Source organism: Pongo abelii, chromosome 7 (assembly GCF_028885655.2).
Source record: "Pongo abelii isolate AG06213 chromosome 7, NHGRI_mPonAbe1-v2.0_pri, whole genome shotgun sequence".
NCBI classification, from domain to species: domain Eukaryota; kingdom Metazoa; phylum Chordata; class Mammalia; order Primates; family Hominidae; genus Pongo; species Pongo abelii.
The window spans coordinates 119,745,252-119,770,388 of NC_071992.2; the positions used below are offsets into that span (position 1 = coordinate 119,745,252).

Sequence of the window (25,137 nt, forward strand, 5' to 3'; positions counted from 1 at the left end):
TGGCTAGCCAGTTTTGCCAGCACAATTTATTAAATAGGGAATTTTTTCCCCATTTCTTGTTTTTGTTCTGTTTGTCAAAGATCAGATGGTTGTAGATGTGTGGTATTATTTCTGAGGGTGCTGTTCTGTTCCATTGGTCTATATCTCTGTTTTGGTGCCAGTACCATGCTGTTTTGGTTACTGTATCCTTGTAGTATAGTTTGAAGTCAGGTAGTGTGATGCCTCCAGCTTTGTTCTTTTGGCTTAAGATTGTCTTGGCAATACAGGCTCTTTTTTGGTTCCATATGAAGTTTAAAGTATTTTTTTTTTCAATTCTGTAAAGAAAGTCATTGGTAGCTTCAAGGAGATGGCATTGGATGTATAAATTACCTTGGGCAGTATGGCCATTTTCACAATATTGATTCTTCCTATCCATGAGCATGGAATGTTCTTCCATTTGTTTATGTCCTCTTTTATTTCGTTGAGCAGTGGTTTGTAGTTCTCCTTGAAGAGGTCCTTCACATCCCTTGTAAGTTGGATTCCTAGGTATTTTATTCTCTTTGAAGCAATTGTGAATGGGAGTTCACTCATGATTTGGCTCTCTGTTTGTCTGTTATTGGTGTATAGGAATGCTTGTGATTTTTGCACATTGATTTTGTGTCCTGAGACTTTGCTGAAGTTGCTTATCAGCTTAAGGAGATTTGAGGCTGACATGATGGGGTTTTCTAAATATACAATCATGTCATCTGCAAACAGGGACAATTTGACTTCCTCTTTTCCTAATTGAATACCATTTATTTCTTTCTCCTGCCTGATTGCCCTGGCCAGAACTTCCAACACTATGTTGAGTAGGAGTGATGAGAGAGGTCATCCTTGTCTTGTGCAAGTTTTCAAAGGGAATGCTTCCAGTTTTTGCCCATTCAGTATGATATTGGCTGTGGGTTTGTCAGCTGTTATTATTTTGAGATACATTCCATCAATACGTAGTTTATTTAGATTTTTTAGCATGAAGTGCTGTTGAATTTTGTCAAAGACCTTTTCTGCTTCTATTGAGATAATCATGTGGTTTTTGTCGTTGCTTCTGTTTATGTAGTGGATTATGTTTATTGATTTGTGTATGTTAAACCAGCCTTACATCCCAGGGATGAAGCCAACTTGATCATGGTGGATAAGCTTTTTGATGTGCTGCTGGATTCAGTTTGCCAGTGTTTTATTGAGGATTTTCACATCTATGTTCATCAGGGATATTGGTCTGAAATTCTCTTTTTTGTTGTGTCTCTGTCAGGCTTTGGTATTAGGATGATGCTGGCCTCATGAAATAAGTTAGGGAGGATTCCCTCTTTCTATTGATTGGAATAGTTTCAGAAGGAATGGTACCAGCTCATCTTTGTACCTCTGGTAGAATTTGGCTGTGAATCCTGGACTTTTTTTGGTTAGTAGGCTATTAGTTATTGCCTCAATTTCAGAGCCTGTTATTGGTCTATTCAGGGATTCAACTTCTTCCTGGTTTAGTCTTGGGAGGGTGTATGTGTCCAGGAATTTATTCATTTCTTCTCGATTTTCTAGTGTATTTGTGTTGAAGTGTTTATAGTATTCTTTCATGGTAGTTTGTATTTCTGTGAGATCGGTGGTGATATCCCCTTTCTCATTTTTTATTGCGTCTATTTGATTCTTCTCTGTTTTCTTCTTTATTAGTCTTGCTAGCGGTCTATCAATTTTGTTGATCTTTTAAAAAAACCAGCTCCTGGATTCATTGATTTTTTGAAGGGTTTTTTGTGTCTCTATCTCCTTCAGTTCTGCTCTGATCTTGGTTATTTCTTGCCTTCTGCTAGCTTTTGAATGTGTTTGCTCTTGCTACTCTAGTTCTTTTAATTGTGATGTTAGGGTGTCAATTTTAGATCTTTCCTGCTTTCTCTTGTAGGCATTTAGTGCTATAAATTTCCCTCTACACACTGCTTTAAGTGTGCCCCAGAGATTCTGGTACGTTGTTTCTTTGTTCTTCTTGGTTTCAAAGAACATCTTTATTTCTGCCTTCATTTTATTATGTACCCAGTAGTCATTCAGGAGCAGGTTGTTCAGTTTCCATGTAGGTGAGCGGTTTTGAGTTTCTTAATCCTGAGTTCTAATTTGATTGCACTGTGGTCTGAGAGACAGTTTGTTATAATTTCTGTTCTTTTACATTTTCTGAGGAGTGCTTTACTTCCAATGATGTTGTCAGTTTTAGAATAAGTGTGATGTGGTGCTGAGAAGAATGTATATTCTGTTGATTTGGGGTGGAGAGTTCTGTAGATGTCTATTAAGTCTGCTTGGTGCAGAGCTGAGTTCAATTCCTGGATATCCTTGTTAACTTTCTGTCTCGTTGATCTGTCTCTTGTTGACAGTGGGGTGTTAAAGTCTCCCATTATTATTGTGTGGGAGTCTAAGTCTCTTTGTAGGTCTCTAAGGACTTGCTTTATGAATCTGGGTGATCTTGTATTGAGTATACATATATATTTAGGATAGTTAGCTCTTCTTGTTGAATTGATCCCTTTACCATTATGTAATGGCCTTGTTTGTCTCTTTTGATCTTTGTGGGTTTAAAGTCTGTTTTATCAGAGACTAGAATTATAACCCCTGCTTTTTTTTTGCTTTCCACCTGCTTGGTAGATCTTCCTCTATCCCTTTATCTTGAGCCTATATGTGTCTCTGCACGTGAGATGGGTCTCCTGAATACAGCACACTGATGGGTCTTGACTCTTTATCCAATTTGCCAGTCTGTGTCTTTTAATTGGGGCCTTTAGCCCGTTTTACATTTAAGGTTAATATTGTTATGTGTGAATTTGATCCTGCCATTATGATCCTAGCTGGTTATTTTGCCTGTTAGTTTATGCAGTTCCTTCATAGTTTCCATGGTCTTTTCAATTTGGTATGTTTTTGCAGTGGCTGGTACCAGTTGTTCCTTTCCATGTTTAGTGCTACCTTCAAGAGCTCTTGTAGGACAGGCCCTGGTGGTGACAAAATCTCTCAGCATTTCTTGTGTGTAAAGAATTTTATTTCTGCTTCACTTATAAAGCTTAGTTTGACTGGATATGAAATTCTGGGTTGGAAAATCTTTTCTTTATGAATGTTGAATATTGGCCCCCACTCTGTTTTGGCTTGTAGGGTTTCTGCCGAGATATCCATTGTTATTCTCATGGGCTTCCCTTTGTGGGTAACCCACCTTTTCTCTCTGGCTGCCCTTAATATTTTTTCCTTCATTTCAACCTTGGTGTATCTGACGATTATGTGTCTTGGGGTTGCTCTTCTCAAGGAGTATCTTTGTGGTATTCTTTATATTTCCTGAATTTGAATGTTGGCCTGCCTTGCTAGGCTGGGGAAGTTCTCCTGGATAATATCCTGAAGTGTATTTTCCAGCTTGGTTCTATTCTCCCCATCACTTTCAGGTACACCAATCAAACATAGATTTGGTCTTTTCACATTGTCCTTTACTTCTTGCAGGCTTTGTTCATTTTCACTCTTTTTTTCTCTAATCTTGTTTTCTTGTTTTATTTCATTGAGTTGATCTTCAATCTCTGATATCCTTTATTCCACTTGATCAATTCAGCTAATCATACTTGTGTATGCTTCACAAGGTTCTCGTGATGTGTTTTTCAGCTCTATCAGTTCATTTATGTTCTTCTCTAAACTGATTATTCTATTTAGCAATTCATCTAACCTTTTCTCAGTGTTCTTAGCTTCCTTGCATTGGGTTAGGACATGTTCCTTTAGCTTGGAGTAGTTTGTTATTACTGACCTTCTGAAGCCTACTTCTGTCAACTCATCAAAGTCATTCTCTGTCCAGCTTTGTTCCATTGCTGGCAAGTGGCTGCGATCCCTTGGAGGCGAAGAGGTGCTCTGGTTTTCAGAATTTTCAGCTTTTCTACTCTGGTTTCTCCCCATCTTTGTGGTTTTATCTACGTTTGATCTTTGATGTTGGTGTCTTCCAGATGGGGTTTTGGTGTGGATGTGCTTTTTGTTGATGTTGATGTTACTCCTTTCTGTTTGTTAGTTTTCCTACTAACAGTCAGGTCCCTCATCTGCAGATCTGTTGCAGTTTGCTGGAGGCCCACTCCATACCCTGTTTGCCTGGGTATCACCAGCAGAGGCTCAGTTGGAATTGTAGAAATCACCCGTCTTCTGCCTTGATCCCACTGGGAGCTGCAGACCGGAGCCGTTCCTAGTCGGCCATCTTGGAATGGATCCTTGGGAGAGTTTTGTTTTTGTTTTTTTTAATTTGCAGGACTCTTGTATATTATTTTCTTTTCTTCTGTTTTTTTTTTTTCTTAAGACAGGTCTCACTTTGTCACCCAGGCTGGAGTGCAGTGGCACATCTTGGCTCACTGCAGCGTTGACCTGCTGGGCTCAAGTGATCCTCCTGTCTCAGTCCCCCAAGTAGCTGGGGTGGGTCATGCCACTATGCCCAGCTAATTTTTTAATTTTTTGTAGAGACGGGGTTTTGCCATGTTGCCCAGGCTGGTCTCAAACTCGAGTGCAAGCAGTCTTCCCACTCAGCCTTCCAAAGTGCTAGGACTATAGGCATAGCCATTGTGCCCAGCCTGTTATTTTTCTTTATGACAGACTTCTTTAAAAATTTTATTTAATGTTTTGTAATTGGTTATAGGTGGTGTATAGAAATGCTGTTTATTTTGCTTAATCATGATTTGATCCAGGAAACTTACTGAGCTCCCTTACTACTCAATATTTTGGCTGTAGATTTTTAGATTTTCTATCATAATCAAATGGCATTGCCAATCAAATAGTGTTCAAATAAGGACAGTTTTATTTCATCCTTTCTCGTATGTGTGTGTGTGTCTGTGTGTGTGTGTGTGTGAAAGAGAGAGAGAGACAGAGAGAGATATTCAGGAGAGATTTACTTCGCTAGTATCTCCAATACAGTGTAGAACAGAGGTGGTGATACTGGGAATCCTTAGCTAATTTCTTACTTTAAAAGGAATGCTCTTACCTTTGATTCTTAAATATAAAATAGGATATAGAGGTTTTTTAGATATCCTTTATTAGGTTAAACCATTGCTAATTTTTATAATATTTAGTTTGCTAGATTTTATATTGTTTTCACACAAATGAATCTTGCATTTTATGAATGCTGAATGGTTTTTCTGTATGTATTGATAATGTCATTTTATGTCTATTTTAATTAATTAATTTGATGAATTTGATTAATTTGATGAATTGAACTATTCTTGCATCTTTGGTGTAATCTCCCCTTTGTCATGGTAAGTTCGTCTTTGTTCATTTCTTTCTCATATATATTTGCTGTATAAAATTAAGGATTTGGTTCACATTGTTAAGATGTATGCATTCATTTCCACTTGTACTATTGGGCTATAATTTTACTTTAATTTTGTCTATGGTAGGCAGAAAAATGGCACCTCTAAAGATAACCATGTCTTAATTCCTGAAACCTATGAATGTTATCTTATATGGCCCCCGACTCTTCCCTTTCCTCAAAAAAGATGCAGATGTGATACAGTAAATATCTTGAGATAGGGAGATTATGCCGGTTGGCCCTAAATGCAATCCCTTGTATCATCAGTGCATATGCATCTGTGCACAAACACAGAAGAGAAGGCAATGTGAAGATTTAACAGAGAGAGTTCGAAGATGCTGTTCTTGAATATTGGATTGATGTGGCCACAAGCCAAGGAATGATGATACTCACTAGAAGCTGATTGCCAGAGGAGACAAGGAACTGGTTTTCCCTAGAGCCTTCTGAAGGATCATGGCCCTGTTGACATCTTGATTTTGGTCAGGTGATACTGAAATTGGACTTCTGGTCCCAGAGCTGTGAGGGAATACATTTCTTGTTGTTTTAAGACACCAGTTTGGGGTAATGTGTAATTTGAGTCATGGAAGTTTCCATTTTTCCCCCTTCTATAATATTTTTTTTTTCTTTTATTATTATTATTATTATTATACTTTAGGTTTTATGGTACATGTGCGCAATGTGCAGGTAAGTTACATATGTATACATGTGCCATGCTGGTGCGCTGCACCCACCAACTCGTCATCTAGCATTAGGTATATCTCCCAATGCTATCCTTCCCCCCTCCCCCTCCCCCACAACAGTCCCCGAAGTGTGATGTTCCCCTTCCTGTGTCCATGTGTTCTCATTGTTCAATTCCCACCTATGAGTGAGAATATGCAGTGTTTGGTTTTTTGTTCTTGCGATAGTTTACTGAGAATGATGATTTCCAATTTCATCCATGTCCCTACAAAGGACATGAACTCATCCTTTTTTATGGCTGCATAGTATTCCATGGTGTATATGTGCCACATTTTCTTAATCCAGTCTATCATTGTTGGACATTTGGGTTGGTTCCAAGTCTTTGCTATTGTGAATAATGCGGCAATAAACATACGTGTGCATGTGTCTTTATAGCAGCATGATTTATAATCCTTTGGGTATATACCCAGTAATGGGATGGCTGGGTCAAATGGAATTTCTAGTTCTAGATCCCTGAGGAATCGCCACACTGACTTCCACAAGGGTTGAACTAGTTTACAGTCCCACCAACAGTGTAAAAGTGTTCCTATTTCTCCACATCCTCTCCAGCACCTGTTGTTTCCTGACTTTTTAATGATTGCCATTCTAACTGGTGTGAGATGGTATCTCATTGTGGTTTTGATTTGCATTTCTCTGATGGCCAGTGATGGTGAGCATTTTTTCATGTGTTTTTTGGCTGCATAAATGTCTTCTTTTGAGAAGTGTCTGTTCATGTCCTTCGCCCACTTTTTGATGGGGTTGTTTGTTTTTTTCTTGTAAATTTGTTGGAGTTCATTGTAGATTCTGGATATTAGCCCTTTGTCAGATGAGTAGGTTGCGAAAATTTTCTCCCATTTTGTAGGTTGCCTGTTCACTCTGATGGTAGTTTCTTTTGCTGTGCAGAAGCTCTTGAGTTTAATTAGATCCCATTTGTCAATTTTGGCTTTTGTTGCTATTGCTTTTGGTGTTTTAGACATGAAGTCCTTGCCCATGCCTATGTCCTGAATGGTAATGCCTAGGTTTTCTTCTAGGGTTTTTATGGTTTTAGGTCTAACGTTTAAGTCTTTAATCCATCTTGAATTGATTTTTGTATAAGGTGTAAGGAAGGGATCCAGTTTCAGCTTTCTACATATGGCTAGCCAGTTTTCCCAGCACCATTTATTAAATAGGGAATCCTTTCCCCATTGCTTGTTTTTCTCAGGTTTGTCAAAGATCAGATAGTTGTAGATATGTGGCATTATTTCTGATGGCTCTGTTCTGTTCCATTGATCTATATCTCTGTTTTGGTACCAGTACCATGCTGTTTTGGTTACTGTAGCCTTGTAGTATAGTTTGAAGTCAGGTAGTGTGATGCCTCCAGCTTTGTTCTTTTGGCTTAGGATTGACTTGGCGATGCGGGCTCTTTTTTGGTTCCATATGAACTTTAAAGTAGTTTTTTCCAATTCTGTGAAGAAAGTCATTGGTAGCTTGATGGGGATGGCATTGAATCTGTAATCTATAATATTTTAGAATAAGTTTTAGATAGCTATTCCTTCAGTGTTTGGGAGAAGTCAACTGTGAAACCATCTAGGACCTCCTGTCTTTCTCTTCTTCTCTTTCTTCCTTCCTCTTTCCTCTGAACTTACTTCTTCCTTATTAATAATTTCATGATTGCCTTCATGCAGTCTCTGGGATCTCCAGTTCAGAACCAGATATTCATTAATGAGCTGTGGTCTTGCCTCAGTCTTGGTATTGAGTGATATTGCAAATTAATATATTAGTGATATTTTACATTAGTGATCTTATAAATTCATATATACAAACCAAGTCTGTGGAGGCTTTGTTCAGTGTCAGAGTTACAAGTGTGTCCCACTTGCCCAAGCCTACAGCTTCTAGGAAGCTGTACGTTGAGAAGATTTCCACAGCATTTTTTTCAGCTTTTGTTTATTAATGAAGACGTGAACATGAATTTCAGTTTCTCATTTTACATGCAGCACTTCTAGTTCTGTTAAACCACAAGACCTGTGCTCTTATTCACTGGTACCTGCTTTTTGGCTGGGGACATAGTAGGCCTGAGGCTTTAGCTCTGCTAATTTCCTTTCATTTTTTAAAATTTTTATTTATTCATTTATAAGTTAAAATTCTGGGTGTAGAAACAACAGTCTTTCTATTGAAAGACATGTCTGCTTTTAGCAGAAAAAAGGTTAAAAGTTTAGATTTATATCATGGCATAAAACAAATTACTTACATAAGTAGAGATAAAAATAGAGTTTGGGAAAAGTAATAGAGAGGGTTAAAAGTTTAAATTTAGACAAAGTGGTAAAACTCACTATAATTTTAATTATTATTTATCTGAGGCTTGAAGTGCAAGTTACATTGCATTTCTTTGCAATTTTGTATTTTGTTTTGGTGAATAATAATGTAGATATCTAAAATTTTTAGTAATACAAACTTCATGGCATAATATATGATTGGATTTTCAGCTTGTCTTGTTTTTATTATCATTTCCTGTCTTTTAATTAATATTTGGCATTTAAAATTGTCAAAACTTGGAACATGTACTCATCATACTAATTATGAAGCTGTTAAAATTTCTACTTAATTATCTGATTGTTTCAGTTTTCTGATTTAACCAGCTATTTATTGTAAGTTTACAGAAATTAATACTTAGTAATTTTATCCATCCCAGTTCTCTTAATTTGTTTGAGTTTCATTTGCTATTTCTTTGGAGCATACCCACATACTGAATGAATCCCTCAATAATTCTGATATGGCCATCTGTTTCTTTTCAAAGGAAATAGCTTAATACTAACATGCTTTAAATAGTGTGTTAAAGTTCAACCTTAGCAGCAGTTTCTGTTTTCAGCAGTTCCATGCTTTGTTCCTTATGACTTGCTAAACCATCTGTTTTCTAGTTTCTGATATTTACTCCAAGTCCTTCTACCTTTGATCTGTTGTGCTGTTTCTTTTGAGAGCTATTATCGGTTGATTTTGCTATATTCAAAACTTGCACTTTTAACATTTTTTTTTTTTTTTTTTTTTTGAGACAGGGTCTCACTCTGTTGCCAGGCTGGAGTGCAGTGGCACGATCTCGGCTTACTGCAACCTCTCCCTCCCAGGTTCAAGCAATTCTCCTGCCTCAGCCTCCTGAGTAGCTGAGACTATAGGCAAGTGCCACCACGGCCAGCTAATTTTTGTAATTTTAGTAGAGACGGGGTTTCACCATGTTGGCCAGGATGGTCTCGATCTCTTGACCTCATGATCCTCCCACCTCGGCCTCCCAAAATGCTGGGATTACAGGCGTGAACCACCATGCTTGGCCACTTTTAACATTCTTTAAGTATCAGCCCAGGCTTCCTTTTCCATCTTCTTCAGACTTCCTCCTTCCACCCCACAACTCCTGCCTAAAGCTGGGAAATCAGCCATTTTACCAGAAACCAGAAGCTACCAGGACTTCTCTTTCTCGAGGTGTATCTGGTCCATACTTTGTTCTTAGGCAGATATTAATCTCTGAACTTAGCCGACAATGTTCAAAACACAGTGTAACGCATATATTATATTATAATTGCCTTCCTACTTAGATTCTTTTATCAGTAAGCCGGCATCTTTTTTCTCCTTTGCCATTAAGGCAATGGATGGCTTAATGGATGAAATTGATGAAATGGGAAGACTGAAGCTCATTACTTCAAGCCTGAGGGTATTTGGGGAAAGTGTTAGGTATACAGAAAAGAACAGTCAAGGAAAAGCTTGCTTCTTCTATTCTTCTACATTGTAGGGGAGGAGAAAGAAGACAGGTGAGGCCAGTAGATGATTAGAGGTATGTTCCAGTCTCTTCTTTCCAGGCTTTGACTCAGGACGAGGATGCATTTTTGTTAAATTGAAGGGCATCTTTTACTCTTATTATTATTTGAGATCCATGGAAGGGAATCACCCTTCGGGATGCCCTAGCATCCATCAGGGGCATAGATACTTCAGAATGAACTTAGCAGTGCATCATGATTAAGAAGCCAAGAAGGCCAGGTGCGGTGGCTCACGCCTGTAATCCCAGCACTTTCGGAGGCCAAGGCAGGTGGATCATGAGGTCAGGAGATCGAGACCATCTTGGCTAACACAGTGAAACCCCGTCTCTACTAAAAATACAAAAAATTAGCCAGGCGTGGTGGCGGGCGCCTGTAGTCCCAGCTACTCGGGAGGCTGAGGCAGGAGAATGGCGTGAACCTGGGAGGCGGAGCTTGCAGTGAGCAGAGATTGTGCCACTGCACTCCAGCCTGGGCGACAGAGTGAGACTCAGTCTCAACAAATAAAAGAAAAAAGAAAGGCCAAGAAAAGGCCAGACTTGACTTCCAGAACTGTCCTTTGTTCTAGTGTGGCATGAGCATAACTACATGTCCCAGACATGACACCTATCTATAGTGAGGGGTCCCAGACATGACACCTATCTATAGTGAGGGATGAGATGACTTTGCAGAAGAAGCTGCAGAATAGACAACTTTTGCCATAGTGGAATAGAGGATCATACAGGGACTAAGAATTTGGCAGTGCTGGTGGGAACCGAAGTGAGATCAGGTTTATTGAGAAGTACAAGTCTGTCTAAGTTGAGAAGAATCAGACTGTCAATTGGAAGAGCTGCAGGTTATGTAGCAGCATAAGCCTCACAGAACACCTGAATACTTCCTTGGAGAACAGCTGAAAAAGGAGCAGAAATATCAGAAATAGAGAATTTGTCCAAAGGAGCTATTATTTATTGGACTACAATTTACTGAGCAGCTTTAAAGAAGAATCTGGCAAGTGTGCTGTTGAGAAAAATCAGATCAAAAATAGAGAAATAAATAAGATACCCTTCTTTGTGAGTAAATTTTTCAAAGCCACAGCGATAGCCAACATAGAAGGGTTTGTAACAGCTAAGACTGGGAAATGCTTAAGGTTAAAGCTCTCAGGAGGATGTGCTGTTGCCTCCCCAGAGATTTAATGAAGACCCATCAAACTTTCCTGCTTCAGCCTATGAGTGTGACTATTGCTAGAAATGCTGTGATTACAGTTCATAGTAAATCTGGGAGTTTTGCTGCTTGTATAGGGGCATCAGATGAAGAAAATTTCTGATTTTTGTTTTGTAATCCAGAATCTTAGTATTTACAGATGACAGTATCTCTTAATTGCCTAAGGAATCCTATTAGAAAATGTTAACCTTCTGGGATGTGAGCCAATGTGTCTACTTTCAAAATTCACCATGGCAGTGCTGGGCGAAGGCTTGTAGTTTAGTAGTGCAAGCTACCCTTGAATTCTGCCTTTTTAGAGACACAGACACCATGGATCTGATCATGGGAATGCTTTAGGGTAATGCTCTGGTTGAGCCTGTGGATTTCCAGACCTCTTGCAGATCTCTGCATCCTTGTTTTTTTCCAAACACAATGTGGGCCAGAGGGAAAGATCTTTGGTGGGACTGCATTCCTTTTGTAGCATTTATCATAATTATAACAATATTTATTTGCTTATTGTCTCCCTACTACACTTTATACTCTGTAGCAAAATGTGTATTTGTTGAGTTTTATTCACCAGCTCTTAGCATAGCATTTGGCATATAGTAGCCATTTAGTAAATATTGTATAAGTAAATAAATAATGAATTGGTGTTAATAGTTACTTGCCCATCTGTAAATAAATTGGAATTTTATGATTTCAATTAATTTTTATGGTAAATTATAGCTTCATCTAAGTTTATGTACTAAACTAAATGTAATATTATTCTTTTAGTAGAATGTAGTGAATATGTTATAGTCATTGGTGTGTTCGTACGTGCTAACAACCAGCTCTCTTTTAGAAAAATCTCTGACTTTTGGCATTTTCCAATTTATTTAGTCTAAATACATCCACCACAGCTGATTTCAAGCTAACCCACATTACTTCATGGAATGTGGAGTTAGGGAGAAAGCACACAATTTGTTTTCATGAGTTAGTGAACAACACCGAAGCTCTTTCATATTCATGCCCTAGTAATGTATTGTTCTTCACGTACAAGATTGTGCTAGTAATACACATTGAATAAGCATGTACTTTAAAAAGACTGTGAATTAGTCAAGGTAATGCTATCAATTATAGAAGATAAACTCAAAAAATCTTTAAAGCTCAACTTAGTAGAAGTTTAGTTTTCACCTATGTGAAGTCCACACTGGTGAGCTGATCAGCTGAGTGCTCTCCTCCTAGTGATTATTCAGGTTCCCAGGCACCTTTTTTTCCTGTGGCTTCCTTATCTCCAAGGTCTTGGCTGAACAGCATGAAGATAGCACATGAGAATTTTTAAAAGTTTAATAAAGTGGCACACCCATTCCACTTATAATCCATTGGTAGAATATAATTGTATGGTCATGGCTGCCCATGATAACATGGAAAATGTAGTTTTCTAAGAGGAAAGGAAATAAGTTGTTGAATAGCTAGCCAGAATCTTTCACAATTTTCTATTTATGTAATGGTTACTTGATGAATTTATACTCTTTTACCTTATTTCCTCTGTGACAAATGCACACATATTTATAAGCAGGTTGGCAATGGTTAGAGGTAGAGTCTAGTGAATTCCTTTTTCTGTGCAGTTAGCTGGCTCATAGGAGCTTGGCCTATGGTCTCGTTGGCGTAAGTCTTTAACCTATAATCCCTCCCTTTTTTGAATTACTCTATTTTTTTGTCCCTGTTTAGAAGAAAATCGTAGTATTTTGCAGACCTTTAGATTGCTCTCAATTATTGTATATACCTAATGTAAGTTTTTTTTTTTTTTTTTTTTTTTTTGCTTTACTATTCACTGCAGCTGTTATGGTTATTATTTTTGTGGTTTAAAAAAGATATTTGTATTTTCCTTAGTTTTTTCCCTTCCTTTCCTAACATTCCTAAGAATGTTTATGGAATAAAACATATGGTAGTAAGTGACAAATTTGGGTCATTAGAGATTATTCCATCTCTTAATATTTCTATATTATTTTTAAAATTTTGGCATATTTAGGACTGAAGGTAATAATAATTTATAATTTTGAACTCTGTATGTTTTGTATTCTCAGGTTCTAGATGTTTTTGGTAATTATGAGAATCAGTTAATAGTCTCTAACCAGGGAGATTTATAGGCATATATATTTCTAACATGTTTTAGACGGCATTCCTTATGTGGTTAACTTAATTAGTTAAAGGGTTCTATTAGCAAAAGCCTTGTGACTTTATTGCCAAATTAGATAAATTTTATTTTATGGACACAGAATTTATCTCTAATAGCTATTAATCATTTCGTAGTCAATTAATGAAAAATCATTTCACAACATATATGTATTTGTGAGAGGTATTGGTGTTTGTGAGAGGTAGTTCAATACCGTCGCCAATTTATAAGCTAAGCTGCTATCTGTGTAAAGGGCTACAAGTGAAAGTGTCAGTTTTTCTGTACTACAATTGTGTTGCTAATGATGGGGATACAGTCTGAGAAGTGCATCAGTAGGCAGTTTTGTCATGCTAACATCATGGAGTGTACTTAAACAAATCTAGATGGTATAGCCTTCTACACATCTAGGCTAGATGATATAGTCTGTTGCTCCTAGGCTACAAACCTGTACAACATGTTACTGTATTAAATATTGTAGGCAGTAGTAACGTAATGAAAAGTGTTTATGTATCTAAACATATTTAAATATAGAAAAGGCATGGTAAAAATACGGTATTATAATATTAGGGAACCACCCTTCTATATGTGGTTTTTTGTTGACTGAACTGTTGTTATGCAGCACATGACAGTACTTGATGTGGGTAGATTTGGAATTCCTGAGCTTAAAGGATTAATAAACTATTAATCCAAGAGTAGGAGGATATGGTAGAAGAAGAAAAGAAAGGTAACCAGGGTGTCAATATATGAATAAGAAAATACTAGGAGGCGTGGTGGCTCACACCTATAATCCTAGCACTTTGGAAGGCTGAAGTGGGCAGATTGCTTGAACTCAGGCATTCAAGACCAGCCTGGGCAACATAGTGAAACCCCGTCTCTACAAAAATACAAAAATTAGCTGGTGTGGTGGCACATGCCCATACTCCCAGCTACTTGGACTGAGGCAGGAGAATCATTTTAACTTGGGAGGTTGAGGCTACAGTGAACTGAGATTGTGCCACTGAACTCCTGCCTGGGTGACAAAGGAAGACCCTGTTTCAAGGAAAAAAAAAAAAAAAAGAAGGAAGAAAGGAAGGGAGGGAGGAAGGAAATAAGGAAGGGAGAAAGGGAGGAATATAGGATAAGGGAAGGAGGGATATAGAATAAGGGAGGGAGGAAGGGAAGAAGGGAAGGATATAGGAGCTAGTGATTTAGGAAGGAACAAATGATCTAGTCAGAAAAGGAGCAAGCAGTGTGCATAGCCCAGGCAATGTGAGAAGGATATTAACACATGGAGAGTCTTTAATAGGAATCAGACATCATCCTTCATACCTTATGCTCATCTGTCTTATATTAATATTCACTAGATATTAACAGATGAGGAAAATTAAGCTGATAGTGTTTCCAATTCTTTTTCTCATTTTGGGCTCCACAGAAACAGTACTGCTTGTACAGTCAGCAGTTCACACTAAGGCGAACTGACAAGGCTGTATATGAACTCCTTTGGTCTTAGCCAGTCTGAGGAGCATGCTTGTAACCCATTTAACATATTGAACTAGGAATCTCTGCCATAGACTGGTGGTTCTCAAATGTTAGCAAAATCAGAATTACCTGGAGGGTTTGGGGAAAAAATATTGCTGGGCACTGCCTCAGAGTTTCCTATTCAGTAAGTCTGGGGTGGGACCTGGGAATCGGCACTTCTGGTGATACTGATGCTATTCTCCCAGGGATATTCTTTGAGAAGCTCTGCTCCGAAATACATTAAGTAACCTGCTTACCTTGTGAAAAATTTTATTTTTCAACTGTTACAAAGCAGCAAATGCTGTTTCTGCAGATGATAGTGATTGGATAATTGTCTGTCTCACAAGCTCTCATTTCTGTTGTTAATTACCCGGCACAAAAGGATGCTCTTCTTCAGTACTCTATGAGTGTGACCTAATTCAGATAAATTTATATCTTATAATCATCTAGAATAGATTATCACTGAAGCATAAATAACAACTTGTTTAAAACAGAAAAGTTGAAATTCAAACTTCATTTATTTTTACATTATTTTGTGGTTCTGTTTTGCGTGACTTTTTAAAAGAGATCTGCAGTACCTGCGTTTGTCACAAGATGGCATCAAAAGGCTGAGATGCTGGCTCAAATTTCATTTTTGAGACTGTTGATGGGTTAGATATATTTCATGTCTATTCAAACCAATTATAGCAAAAGAAATTTGAACTGAGGCATATTCTTTTTAATTTCAGTGAGATAATGGTGTTTTCACATCAAAATACTTATAAAAATAAAATACATACATATATTGATATTATTTATGACTAATTCTTTAGGAAATTAATGAACATACATCTTGGCTTAATAATATCAAATATATTATTACCATATTTCCCCAAGAAGAATTTTAAACAACCTAAACCTAGCAAACATTTATTATATCTTACTATTCTATAATTTATAAAGTTTTATTATGCTAGTAGAAGATGTAGTTCCTGCCTTCAATAAACTTCAAATTTAATTGGGGAGAAAAGAAATGTATATACAATTCAAAGAAAGAACACAATAATAAAAATGAGCAAGTACAATGTTGTGTGATAAGATCTGTACAAACTATGAACTGGAATAATGGACAATAAGGTAAAAAATCTACATGGTATTTTACAAAAACATTTTTGTGTCAGTTGAAAACACCATGTTGAAACTTCTACTGTGATTATCTATACTGTTGTAATTTATTTTATGTGAGAAAATGTTTAGCAACCTGGAGAGCTCTGTAAGAGTAAGTATTTGACATAAACAAAACATTAGCACTCACGCACTTGAATTATGAACAGTTATTTTATGATAATATGACTTTTTAAATGATTAATTGAAAAGGATTTTTCAGAAAAGGGTGAAGGGCTTTCTGGCCACAGAGATATTAATTACAATATGTTTAGATTTCTGGAATCTGAAAAATATATCTGTTGAAAAATTGAGTATAGAATAGTTGTGCCGGGGTTGGAGGAGAGGAAAAGGGCTGTTGCTGTTTAGTAGGTATAGAGTTTCAATCTTGCAAGAAAAATTTTGAAGATCTGTTTCACAATGTGAATATACTTACTGCTACTGAGGTGTACTATTAAAAATGGTTAAAATGGCAAATTTTATGTTGTGTCTTTGCCACAATAAAAACATCAGATGCATTAGTATAAATTATTAGCAATTAATCGGTTTTTTATAGAGGATCAACAAAGCTTGTAGCTTTATTTTAGCCATTAGGTGCTACTTGAAAAAAACAAAAGCCCCCTTAAGAATATAATTGCTGATAGAATGTTAACCTAATACTGACAGCTAATTTTCTTTATAACAAGTAATATTCTAGATATTTTAAATAAATTATTTCTAATATTCAGCCTCAAAATACAGGGAAATTATCATCTCTATTTCCCTATTTTATCATTAAGGAAACTAAGTTTTATAGATTTGAAGATTCAGTTCCTTGTTGAAAGTTGCAAAGTTTCTAATTTTGGAGTTGGTATTTAAACCCAACTGTCTAGCTTCAAAATCTATTTTCTGTGTATTACACAGTGCGTCTAATTTAAATAAAACTAATTAAATAATACAAATGAACAATCAGCAATTTAGGACTCTAGTTTGCTATCTCCGTGGTCAATAAATGTTGACTATTTCATTAGAATTATTCAGAAAAATTAAAAGAAAGTATATGTTATTTAATTTACAGTAGCAGTTAATTAGGATTGTGTTTTAACTTCAGAAGGATAACCACGTAATTTTTTGTTTGCTTGAATTTTTGTCTCTTTTTGTTTGTTTTTAACTTTTGGGAACACTAATTTCTTCCCCCTATGTCTTCACGTGCAGGTTATGTGGGTATGTAATTTGTGCCGAAAACAACAAGAAATCCTCACTAAATCAGGAGCATGGTTTTATAATAGTGGATCTAATACACCACAGCAACCTGATCAAAAGGTTCTTCGAGGGCTAAGAAATGAGGAGGCACCCCAGGAGAAGAAACCAAAACTACATGAGCAGACCCAGTTCCAAGGACCCTCAGGTGACTTATCTGTACCTGCAGTGGAGAAAAGTCGATCTCATGGGCTCACAAGACAGGATTCTATTAAAAATGGGTCAGGCGTGAAGCATCACATTGCCAGTGACATAGCTTCAGACAGGTAAACATTTTGTTTAATCTTTAGGCAAATGTATTACTTTTAGTCTTCATTCCAAACAGAGATAACAATACATGAAATGTTTAGGCAATGGTGAGTTGTCTAAGTAATGTAAACATTCATATGTTTTACATAAATACTATATGTGATGTTCAGGACTTGACCTATCGTAGGTTTGAACTATCTTAGATTTGATGTGGGAGTGTTAGGTTATCAGATAGATTTCCCAGCATAAAGAAGTGAAATAAAACGGGGAACTTAGAAGTTTTTGTCAAAGGAAAGACAGACTGGCATTGGACTAATGGGAATGAAGAAGAGATGGCTATAAGACACTTCATAGAGGTTGGATTGATGGGACTAGTTGGAAGTGGGAGTTAAGATAATGGGGAAGGTTAACAATATCTCCAAAGGTTCTATCTTGGGCTGAAGGATGATGTGGGTTTTCAAGCAAGTATATGCAGATCCAACATCAGGTTTATAGTGAAGGATTTCATGACTTTGATATGTCCATGTGCTAACTCTGTTGTAACTATTTTGGCTCAGTTCTATGGGCTTCTTCGTGTTCAAAGTGTGATACTTAAAATAGTACATAGGGCTTTTATATTTCCTACCTTTGGAAGGAGAATAAAGGATTTTGATGGGAAGATTCTTTTTCTTTTTTTTTTTTTGAGATGGAGTCTCGCTCTGTCACCAGGCTGGAGTGCAGTGGCATGATCTCGGCTCACTGCAATCCCTGCCTCCCAGGTTCAAGCGATTCCCCTGCCTCAGCCCCCTGAGTAGCTGGGACTACAAGTGTGCACCACCATGCTTGGCTAATTTTTAGTACTTTAGTAGAGGCGGGGTTTCACCATGTTGGCTAGGATGGTCTCGATCTCATGACCCGTGATCTGCCCACCTCGGCCTCCCAAAGTGCTGGGATTACAGGTGTGAGCCACTGTGCCCGGCCTATTTTTCTATACCTTATTTTTCTGTTTGAATAAAGATAAATTTAAATCTGGTTTGTACTATTTCTGTTGCCCAGAAGTAGCAGGTACATTTCTGTGTTGAATAAGTACAAAGTCATGCATTCCTGCAGAAACAAATCTAAATTGTACATATAGTATGGTAGGTTCTTGGGTATCAGTTCTAACAAGTAAGACCACTGGGAGTCATTTTAGATGATGCCTAAAGTCACCACTCCAATACATTGCTGGATCTTGAGAGAAAAAGAAAACAATGACTGCACCAGTTCTTTTGCAAATTAGTAAAAGGGAACAGTACATGTTATCCTATCTTTGGGGAAAACAATCATCTTAATCTTGTGGGGACTTCTTCTGGGAGACTGGGTAGAAAGACCTCAGAGTTATCCTATATAGAGGACAAGGAAGTTGGAGTATTTAATTTATCAACTCTCCTTTATTGTTGGTCCAGGGCTGATCCTGGGAATTGTTAACTCTCTGAAACTCACTGGCTAGAGAAAGCACTCAGGCAGAGTGTAACAAACACTTCTAGTCAGCAGATTGGTGAATGATGAGGCAATGTGGTTGGGTTGCTGGTAGTATCTGCTACACAGTGACTTCAGAGATCAAGAAAGTTCCCCAAATGGCAGTTATAATGGTCAAAGTATATGAAAAAAGTAGATAACCAGTGGAGATAGAATTTTTTAAAAATGAGTGAATGAATGACTGAGTAAAATGAATAATGGGCTCTTTTTTGTGGTGCCTTGGAGGCATTCACCTGCTTCAAGATGAAGCTGGACATCTCCTTCCCAGCCACTGGCTGCCAGAAACTCATTGAAGTGGACGATAAACGCAAACTCTGCACTTTTTCTGAGAAGCATATGGCCACAGAAGTTGCTGCTGACGCTCTGGTTGAAGAATGGAAGGGTTATGTGGTCCTCATCAGTGGTGGGAATGACAAACAATGGTTCCCCATGAAGCGGGGTGTCTTGATTCATGGCCGTGTCCACCTGCTAATGAGTAAGGAGCATTCCTGTTACAGACCAAGGAGAACTGGAGAAAGAAAGAGAAAATCACTTTGTGGTTGCATTGTGGATGCCAATCGGAGCGCTCTAACTTGGTTATTGTAAAAAAAGGAGTTAAGTATATTCCTGGAGTGACTGATACTATGGTACCTCGTCGCCTGGGGCCCAAAAGAGCTAGCAGAATCCACAAACTTTTCAATCTCTCTAAAGAAGATGATATCCACCAGTATGTTGTAAGAAAGCCTTTAAACAAAGAAGGTAAGAAACCTAGGACCAAAGCACCCAAAATTCAGCATCTTATTACTCCATGTGTCCTGCAGCACAAATGGCAGCATATTGCTCTGGAGAAGCAGCATACTAAGAAAAATTAGGAAGAGTCTGCAGAATATGCTTAACTTTTGGCCAAGAGAATGAAGGAGGCTAAACAGAAGCATCAGGAACAAATTGCTAAGAAATGCACTTTCCTCTCTGCAAGCTTCTACTTCTAAGTCTGAATCCAGTCAGAAGTAAGATTTTTTGAGTAACAAATCAATAAGATCAGACTAAAAAAAATGGATAATAGGAATATAGACTCCATTTGTTTAAAAATTAACCACATGAGATAGCTTTTTGTGGAGCTTAGAGAGGCAGGGTTAGGAAGAATAAAACGAAATACTAAAGCACTAGGTCACATAATAGAATATTAAGTTTTGGAATGCATTTCATCAGGAAGTTACGCGTGTTAAAAATAAATTCAATAAATTTATGAGTAATTCATTCATCATAGACAAGGTAAAGCCTATCTGTAATCTTTGTTTTTTTTTGTTTGTTTGTTTTTGTTTTGAGACAGGAATCTCTTTTTGCTCAGACTGGAGTGCAGTGCCATGATTTCAGCTCACTGCAATCTCCACCTCCCGAGTTCAAGCGATTCTCCTGCCTCAGCCTCCCAAGTAGATGGGATTACAGGCACCCACCACCATGCCTGGCTAATTTTTTTGTATTTTTAGTAGAGACAGGGTTTCACCATATTGGCCAGGCTGGTCTCATATTCCTGACCTGAGATGATCCACCCACCTTGGCCTCCCAAAGTGTTGGGATTACAGGCGTGAGCCACCGTGCCCGGTTGCCTATCTGTAATCTTTGAAGAAGGTGGTAATGAGAACAAATAAAAATCTTATATTCTTTAATGCCTCTTTCACTCACAAGTACTGGCCTGAATAAACAGTTAAAATTGACCTATTGTGGGGAGCCAACAGGTTGTAGTTCCTTTTATTCTTTTCTCTTTTGCCTGGTGCTTTGGCTACTATTACTAATAAATTCATGCTTAATGACTAAAAGCATACTGTATATCTTCTTTCCAAACCTTACAAATGCCCAACCAATAGCTCCTTTTGTTCACAAAAATTACTTTTAGTCAGGAAAGAAGTTAGAGTTTAATATCAGATTTGGTAGTTATGCCAAGAAAATGGAACTCATTATAATTTACATACACTTTTATTTGGGAAACACTTTAAAGAGTATTTCTTTTATTTTAAAATGCAGATTATACAGTAGTTAATTAGACATTTATCTGTAGCCAGTATTGAATCCTTTGAATTTTTTCCCGTACAGCAGGGGGTCAGCAAACTATGAACCTGGGCCAAATTTGACTTGCCACTTGGTTTTTGTAAACAAAGTTCTTTTGGAACACAGCCACTCCTGTTCATTTATTTATTGTCTACGGCTGCTGTCAGCTACAATTCCATAGTTGAGTTGTTGTGAAAGACCATATGGGTCTCAAAACTGCAAATATAGTCCGGATATGCAGTGGCTCATGCCTGTAATCCCAGCACTTTGGGAGGCCGAGGAGGGCGGATCACCTGAGGTCAGGAGTTTGAGACCAGCATGGCCAACATGGTGAAACCCCGTCTTTACTAAAAATACAACAATTAGCTGGGCGTGATGGTGCATGCCTATAATTCCAGCTACTTGGGAGGCTGAGGTAGCAGAATCGCTTGAACCTGGAATTTGGAGGTTGCAGTGAGCCAAGATCGTGCCATTGCATTCCAGCCTGGGCAACAAGAGCGAAACTCTGTCTCAAAAAAAAAAACCCTGCAAATATTTGCTCTCTGATCTTTTCAGAAAAAGTTTGCCAATCCCTGCCCTAGAGAGCAGTTCTCTTAGTGTTGTAGAAATTTCTCCCTTTGCCCATTTTCTTTTGTCACCATTTAAATTTTTTCAATTAAACCTATTTTTTTTTTTGTTCCTTTGTCTCCCACCCTGCCTGCCAGCTTCTATCCTTCTCTTTCTGTTTCTCTTTCTTCTTTCTTATCAGAATGGGTTTTCTTGCAGTATTTGAATTGGACAGGGAAATGGAGGTAATGCTAGGAACATAATTTCAGTTTAAAGCATTAGTAATTTGTTTTTTCAATACCATTCAGAAACCAGTGGCATCAGAAAGAAGCTTCAGTTCAACTCAATTTAAATCTCTATGGACTTACAACTATATTTGAAACAGAAAAGTATGTTACTCTTTTAAGGAGCTTTAATCTATAACATAATGTAGTAGTTTTGACCTTTTTAAATGACTTGTTATTTGTCTCACAGGTTTTGGTACAGTGTTTTACAGATAGGCCATTAGTATTTATTGAATGAATGAATATCAAGTTGGCCCTAAACCTTAGCATTGAGTAGATGAATACTTACTTAACATATACTCATAAAATTGCAATTCTTTATCAACTTAGATGCAAAATATTTTTGAGTTTCAAGTATATTTTTATTTCAAAATAACTTGTGAAATACATTTTAAAACTGGATTTTTTTTTCTGGTTAAGAAAATAAAATTAGTGAAAACTAAAGTAAAACTGTTTAAATACATTTAGTTGATGTTTCTTACATTTGAAATTATTTAATAGTTGGATGCTTCATAATTTTCATAGTTGAAAATTAGTGAAATGTAGGAAAGTTTATTTGCAAAATTTTACTATTTAATTTGTAGCAGTTTCTACAACATTTAGAGAAGTTAAAAAGTAAGAAATAGGGATAGTTTGTATGGTAGATGAGAAAGAACTAGAAGTCAGAAAACCTAGGCCCTGTTCTCACCTTGTCCCCATAGCGTCATCATTTCTAGATGTTTATTATTTTCTCTGTGTGTCCGTTTTCTCATCTCTGGAATGGGAAAAGACAGTCTAAATCCTGAGAAGACTTCCAGTTCTAAAATTCTTTATTGTGTTGTATTTTAAGCTCCTCGGTCATGAGATAAACTTGAAGACATTCTCTTTCACTATGTTTTTCCTCCCATAACTGGTAGTTGTATGACAAATTAATGCAGGATTATCTTCATTCATATTATAATTCATTGTTATAATTCATTCATTCAACAGATATTTATTGAATTTCAGTGTAGTATTTGTTTCTACATTTTTCTGCTTAAATGATGACTCTTAATGAAAATACCAAGGGTAATAAAAATATAACACAATTATCTTGGATCTAAACTGTAAAGTTTTAAGGTAGGTTCAATATGATGAATATTTAGCAGTTTGGTAATCACCATTTCCTTATTATCTAGTACTTATGACTTTCCAAATATCTCTGTGACATTGATTATTTAAAAATAAAAATAATATTCAAAATATGTGCTTAACACTTCTGCTTGCAGTACAGATGGAATAATAGTGCCTGGATTTACTATTATGCAATAGGCACAATAAAATAAAAGGCATCTAGATTGAAAAGAAAGAACTAACACTTTATTCACAGAGAACATGATTATTTATATAGAACATTAATGGGATCTATAAAATTGTTACTAGAGTAAGGCTGTAGAATATAGTCAATGTCTGATAACCATTTATCTTTCTAAATAGTAGCAAGGAAAAACTTATAAATGGAAATTTAAAAAAACTTTGAGACCATTAAAAATACAAAATACATTTATACTAACACCAAAAAATGAAGTACTTAGATATAAATCTAACGAAATATGCACAAGGTCCATATGTTGAAAACACTGAAGCACTGATGAAAGAAATAAAAGAAAGTCTGAATAAGTGGAAAGATAAACTGTGTACACGGATCATACGACTCAATATTGTTAAGATGTCATTTCTCCCCAATTTGATTTATATATACAGATAGATTCTAAAATTAAAATAGAAATGTTTGAAATAACCAAAACAGCTTTTAGGAAGAATGAAGTTACAGGCCTAACACTACCTGATTTGAACACATTATAAGTCTACAGTAATCAAAACATTGTGGCATTGGCATAAAGACAAATAGATCAGTGAAACAGAATGGAGAGTCTATATATAAAGCCATTCATGTATAGACAAGTAATTTTTGACAGAGAGGCAAAGGCAATTCAGTAGAGAAAGGATAGTGTTTTCAACAAATGGTGCTCGAATAACTGAATATCCATATGCAAAAAAGTTTGAAGCCTACTTTTTTTACTGTATAAAATTAACTGAAAGTGGATCATAGAGATAAATGTAAAACCTAAAAGTATAAAACTTCTGGAAGAAAATATTGGAGAATATTATTTGATCTTGGTTTAGGCTAAAACTGTAAAGCTTGTAGGAGGAACTAGAGGAGAACTTCTTCCAAATTTTAGGGTAATCAATAATTTCTTAGACAAGACACAGAAAGCACTAATTCTATAAAATGAAAAAAAATCCACAACAAATTAGACTTCATCAAAATAAAACCTTTTATTCATCGAGACACCATTAAGAAACTGTATAACCATGTTGTATTTCAAGAAATTTCCAGAGAAAATATTTGCTTATTGCTTAAAATGCATATTGCTTAAAAAGATATATAAAGCACTCTTAAAATTCATTAACTAAAAATAACCCTGAAGTATAAGAAATTGGAATAGGCTGTTTATAAAAAAAAATATGAATTGCTAGTAAGTACAAGAAGTGTCCTATGTGTTTAGTTATTTGAGAAATGCAAATCAAGACTATCAAGTGCCGGGCGCGGTGGCTCACGCCTGTAATCCCAGCACTTTGGAAGGCAGAGGCAAGAGGATCATCTGAGGTCAGGAGTTCAAGACTAGCCTGACCAACATGGAGAAACCCCATCTCTACTAAAAATACAAAATTAGCTGGGTGTGGTGGTGTATACCTGTAATCCCAGCTACTCAGGAAGGCTGAGGCAGGAGAATCACTTGAACTCACGAGGTGGAGGTTGCGGTGAGCTGAGATGGCGCCATTGCACTCCAGCCTGGGCGACAAGAGCGAAATTCCACCTAAAAAAACAAAACAAATCTATAAGGAGATACTTTGATATACCTACTAGAAATGCTACGATTTAAAACAACAAAAATCCTGACAACACTTACCTTTTGTGAGAATTCAGAGGAATTTGACCGCTAATATCTTGCTAGTGAAAGTATAAAACATTTAAAATGGTATAGACATGGGAGGCTGAGGCAGGCAGATCACTTGAGGTGAAGAGTTTGAGACTAGTTTGGCCAATATGGTGAAACCCCGTCTCTACTAAAAATACAAAAATTAGCTGGACGCGGTGGCACATGCCTGTAATCCCAGCTACTCAGGAGGCTGAGGCACAAGAATTGCTTGAACCCGGGAGGCAGATGTTGCAGTGAGCTGAGATTGCATCACTGCACTCCAGCCTGGGTGACTGAGTGAGACACTGTCTCAATAAATAAATAAGTAAATATTAAAATGATCTAAACATTAGAAAAGTGTTTGACAGTTTCTTATACTGAGACTGTCTCAATAAATAAATAAATAATAAACTGGTGTAAACATTAGAAAAGTGTTTGACAGTTTCTTATAAAATTAAGTATATACTTTCCCAATGACACAGCAGTTATTTACTTAAGAGAGATGAAATAATATATCTACAAAATACTTGTATGATAATGTTTATAGCAATCTCATTCATAGAATTTCCAAAATGGAAACTTCCCATATGTCCATCAACAGGAG

The 25,137-nt window shown here is 36.8% G+C and overlaps 1 protein-coding gene and 1 pseudogene across 47 annotated transcripts in view; both read left to right on the forward strand.

Moving 5' to 3' along the window:
* The window catches only part of RIMS2 (regulating synaptic membrane exocytosis 2), a 773,441-nt gene that overhangs the window by 257,835 nt on the left and 490,469 nt on the right, over positions 1-25,137 (forward strand). For all 47 annotated transcript variants that reach the window (XR_010141279.1, XM_063726779.1, XM_063726784.1 and 44 more), the window contains one exon: positions 16,946-17,256. Coding sequence is in view for 46 of the 47 variants with exons in the window: in XM_063726779.1 (XP_063582849.1) it covers positions 16,946-17,256 (311 nt within the window). In the remaining variant the exon portion in view is untranslated. The remainder of the gene's footprint in view (positions 1-16,945; positions 17,257-25,137) is intronic.
* On the forward strand, positions 17,936-21,910 carry LOC129047504 (small ribosomal subunit protein eS6-like; annotated as a pseudogene).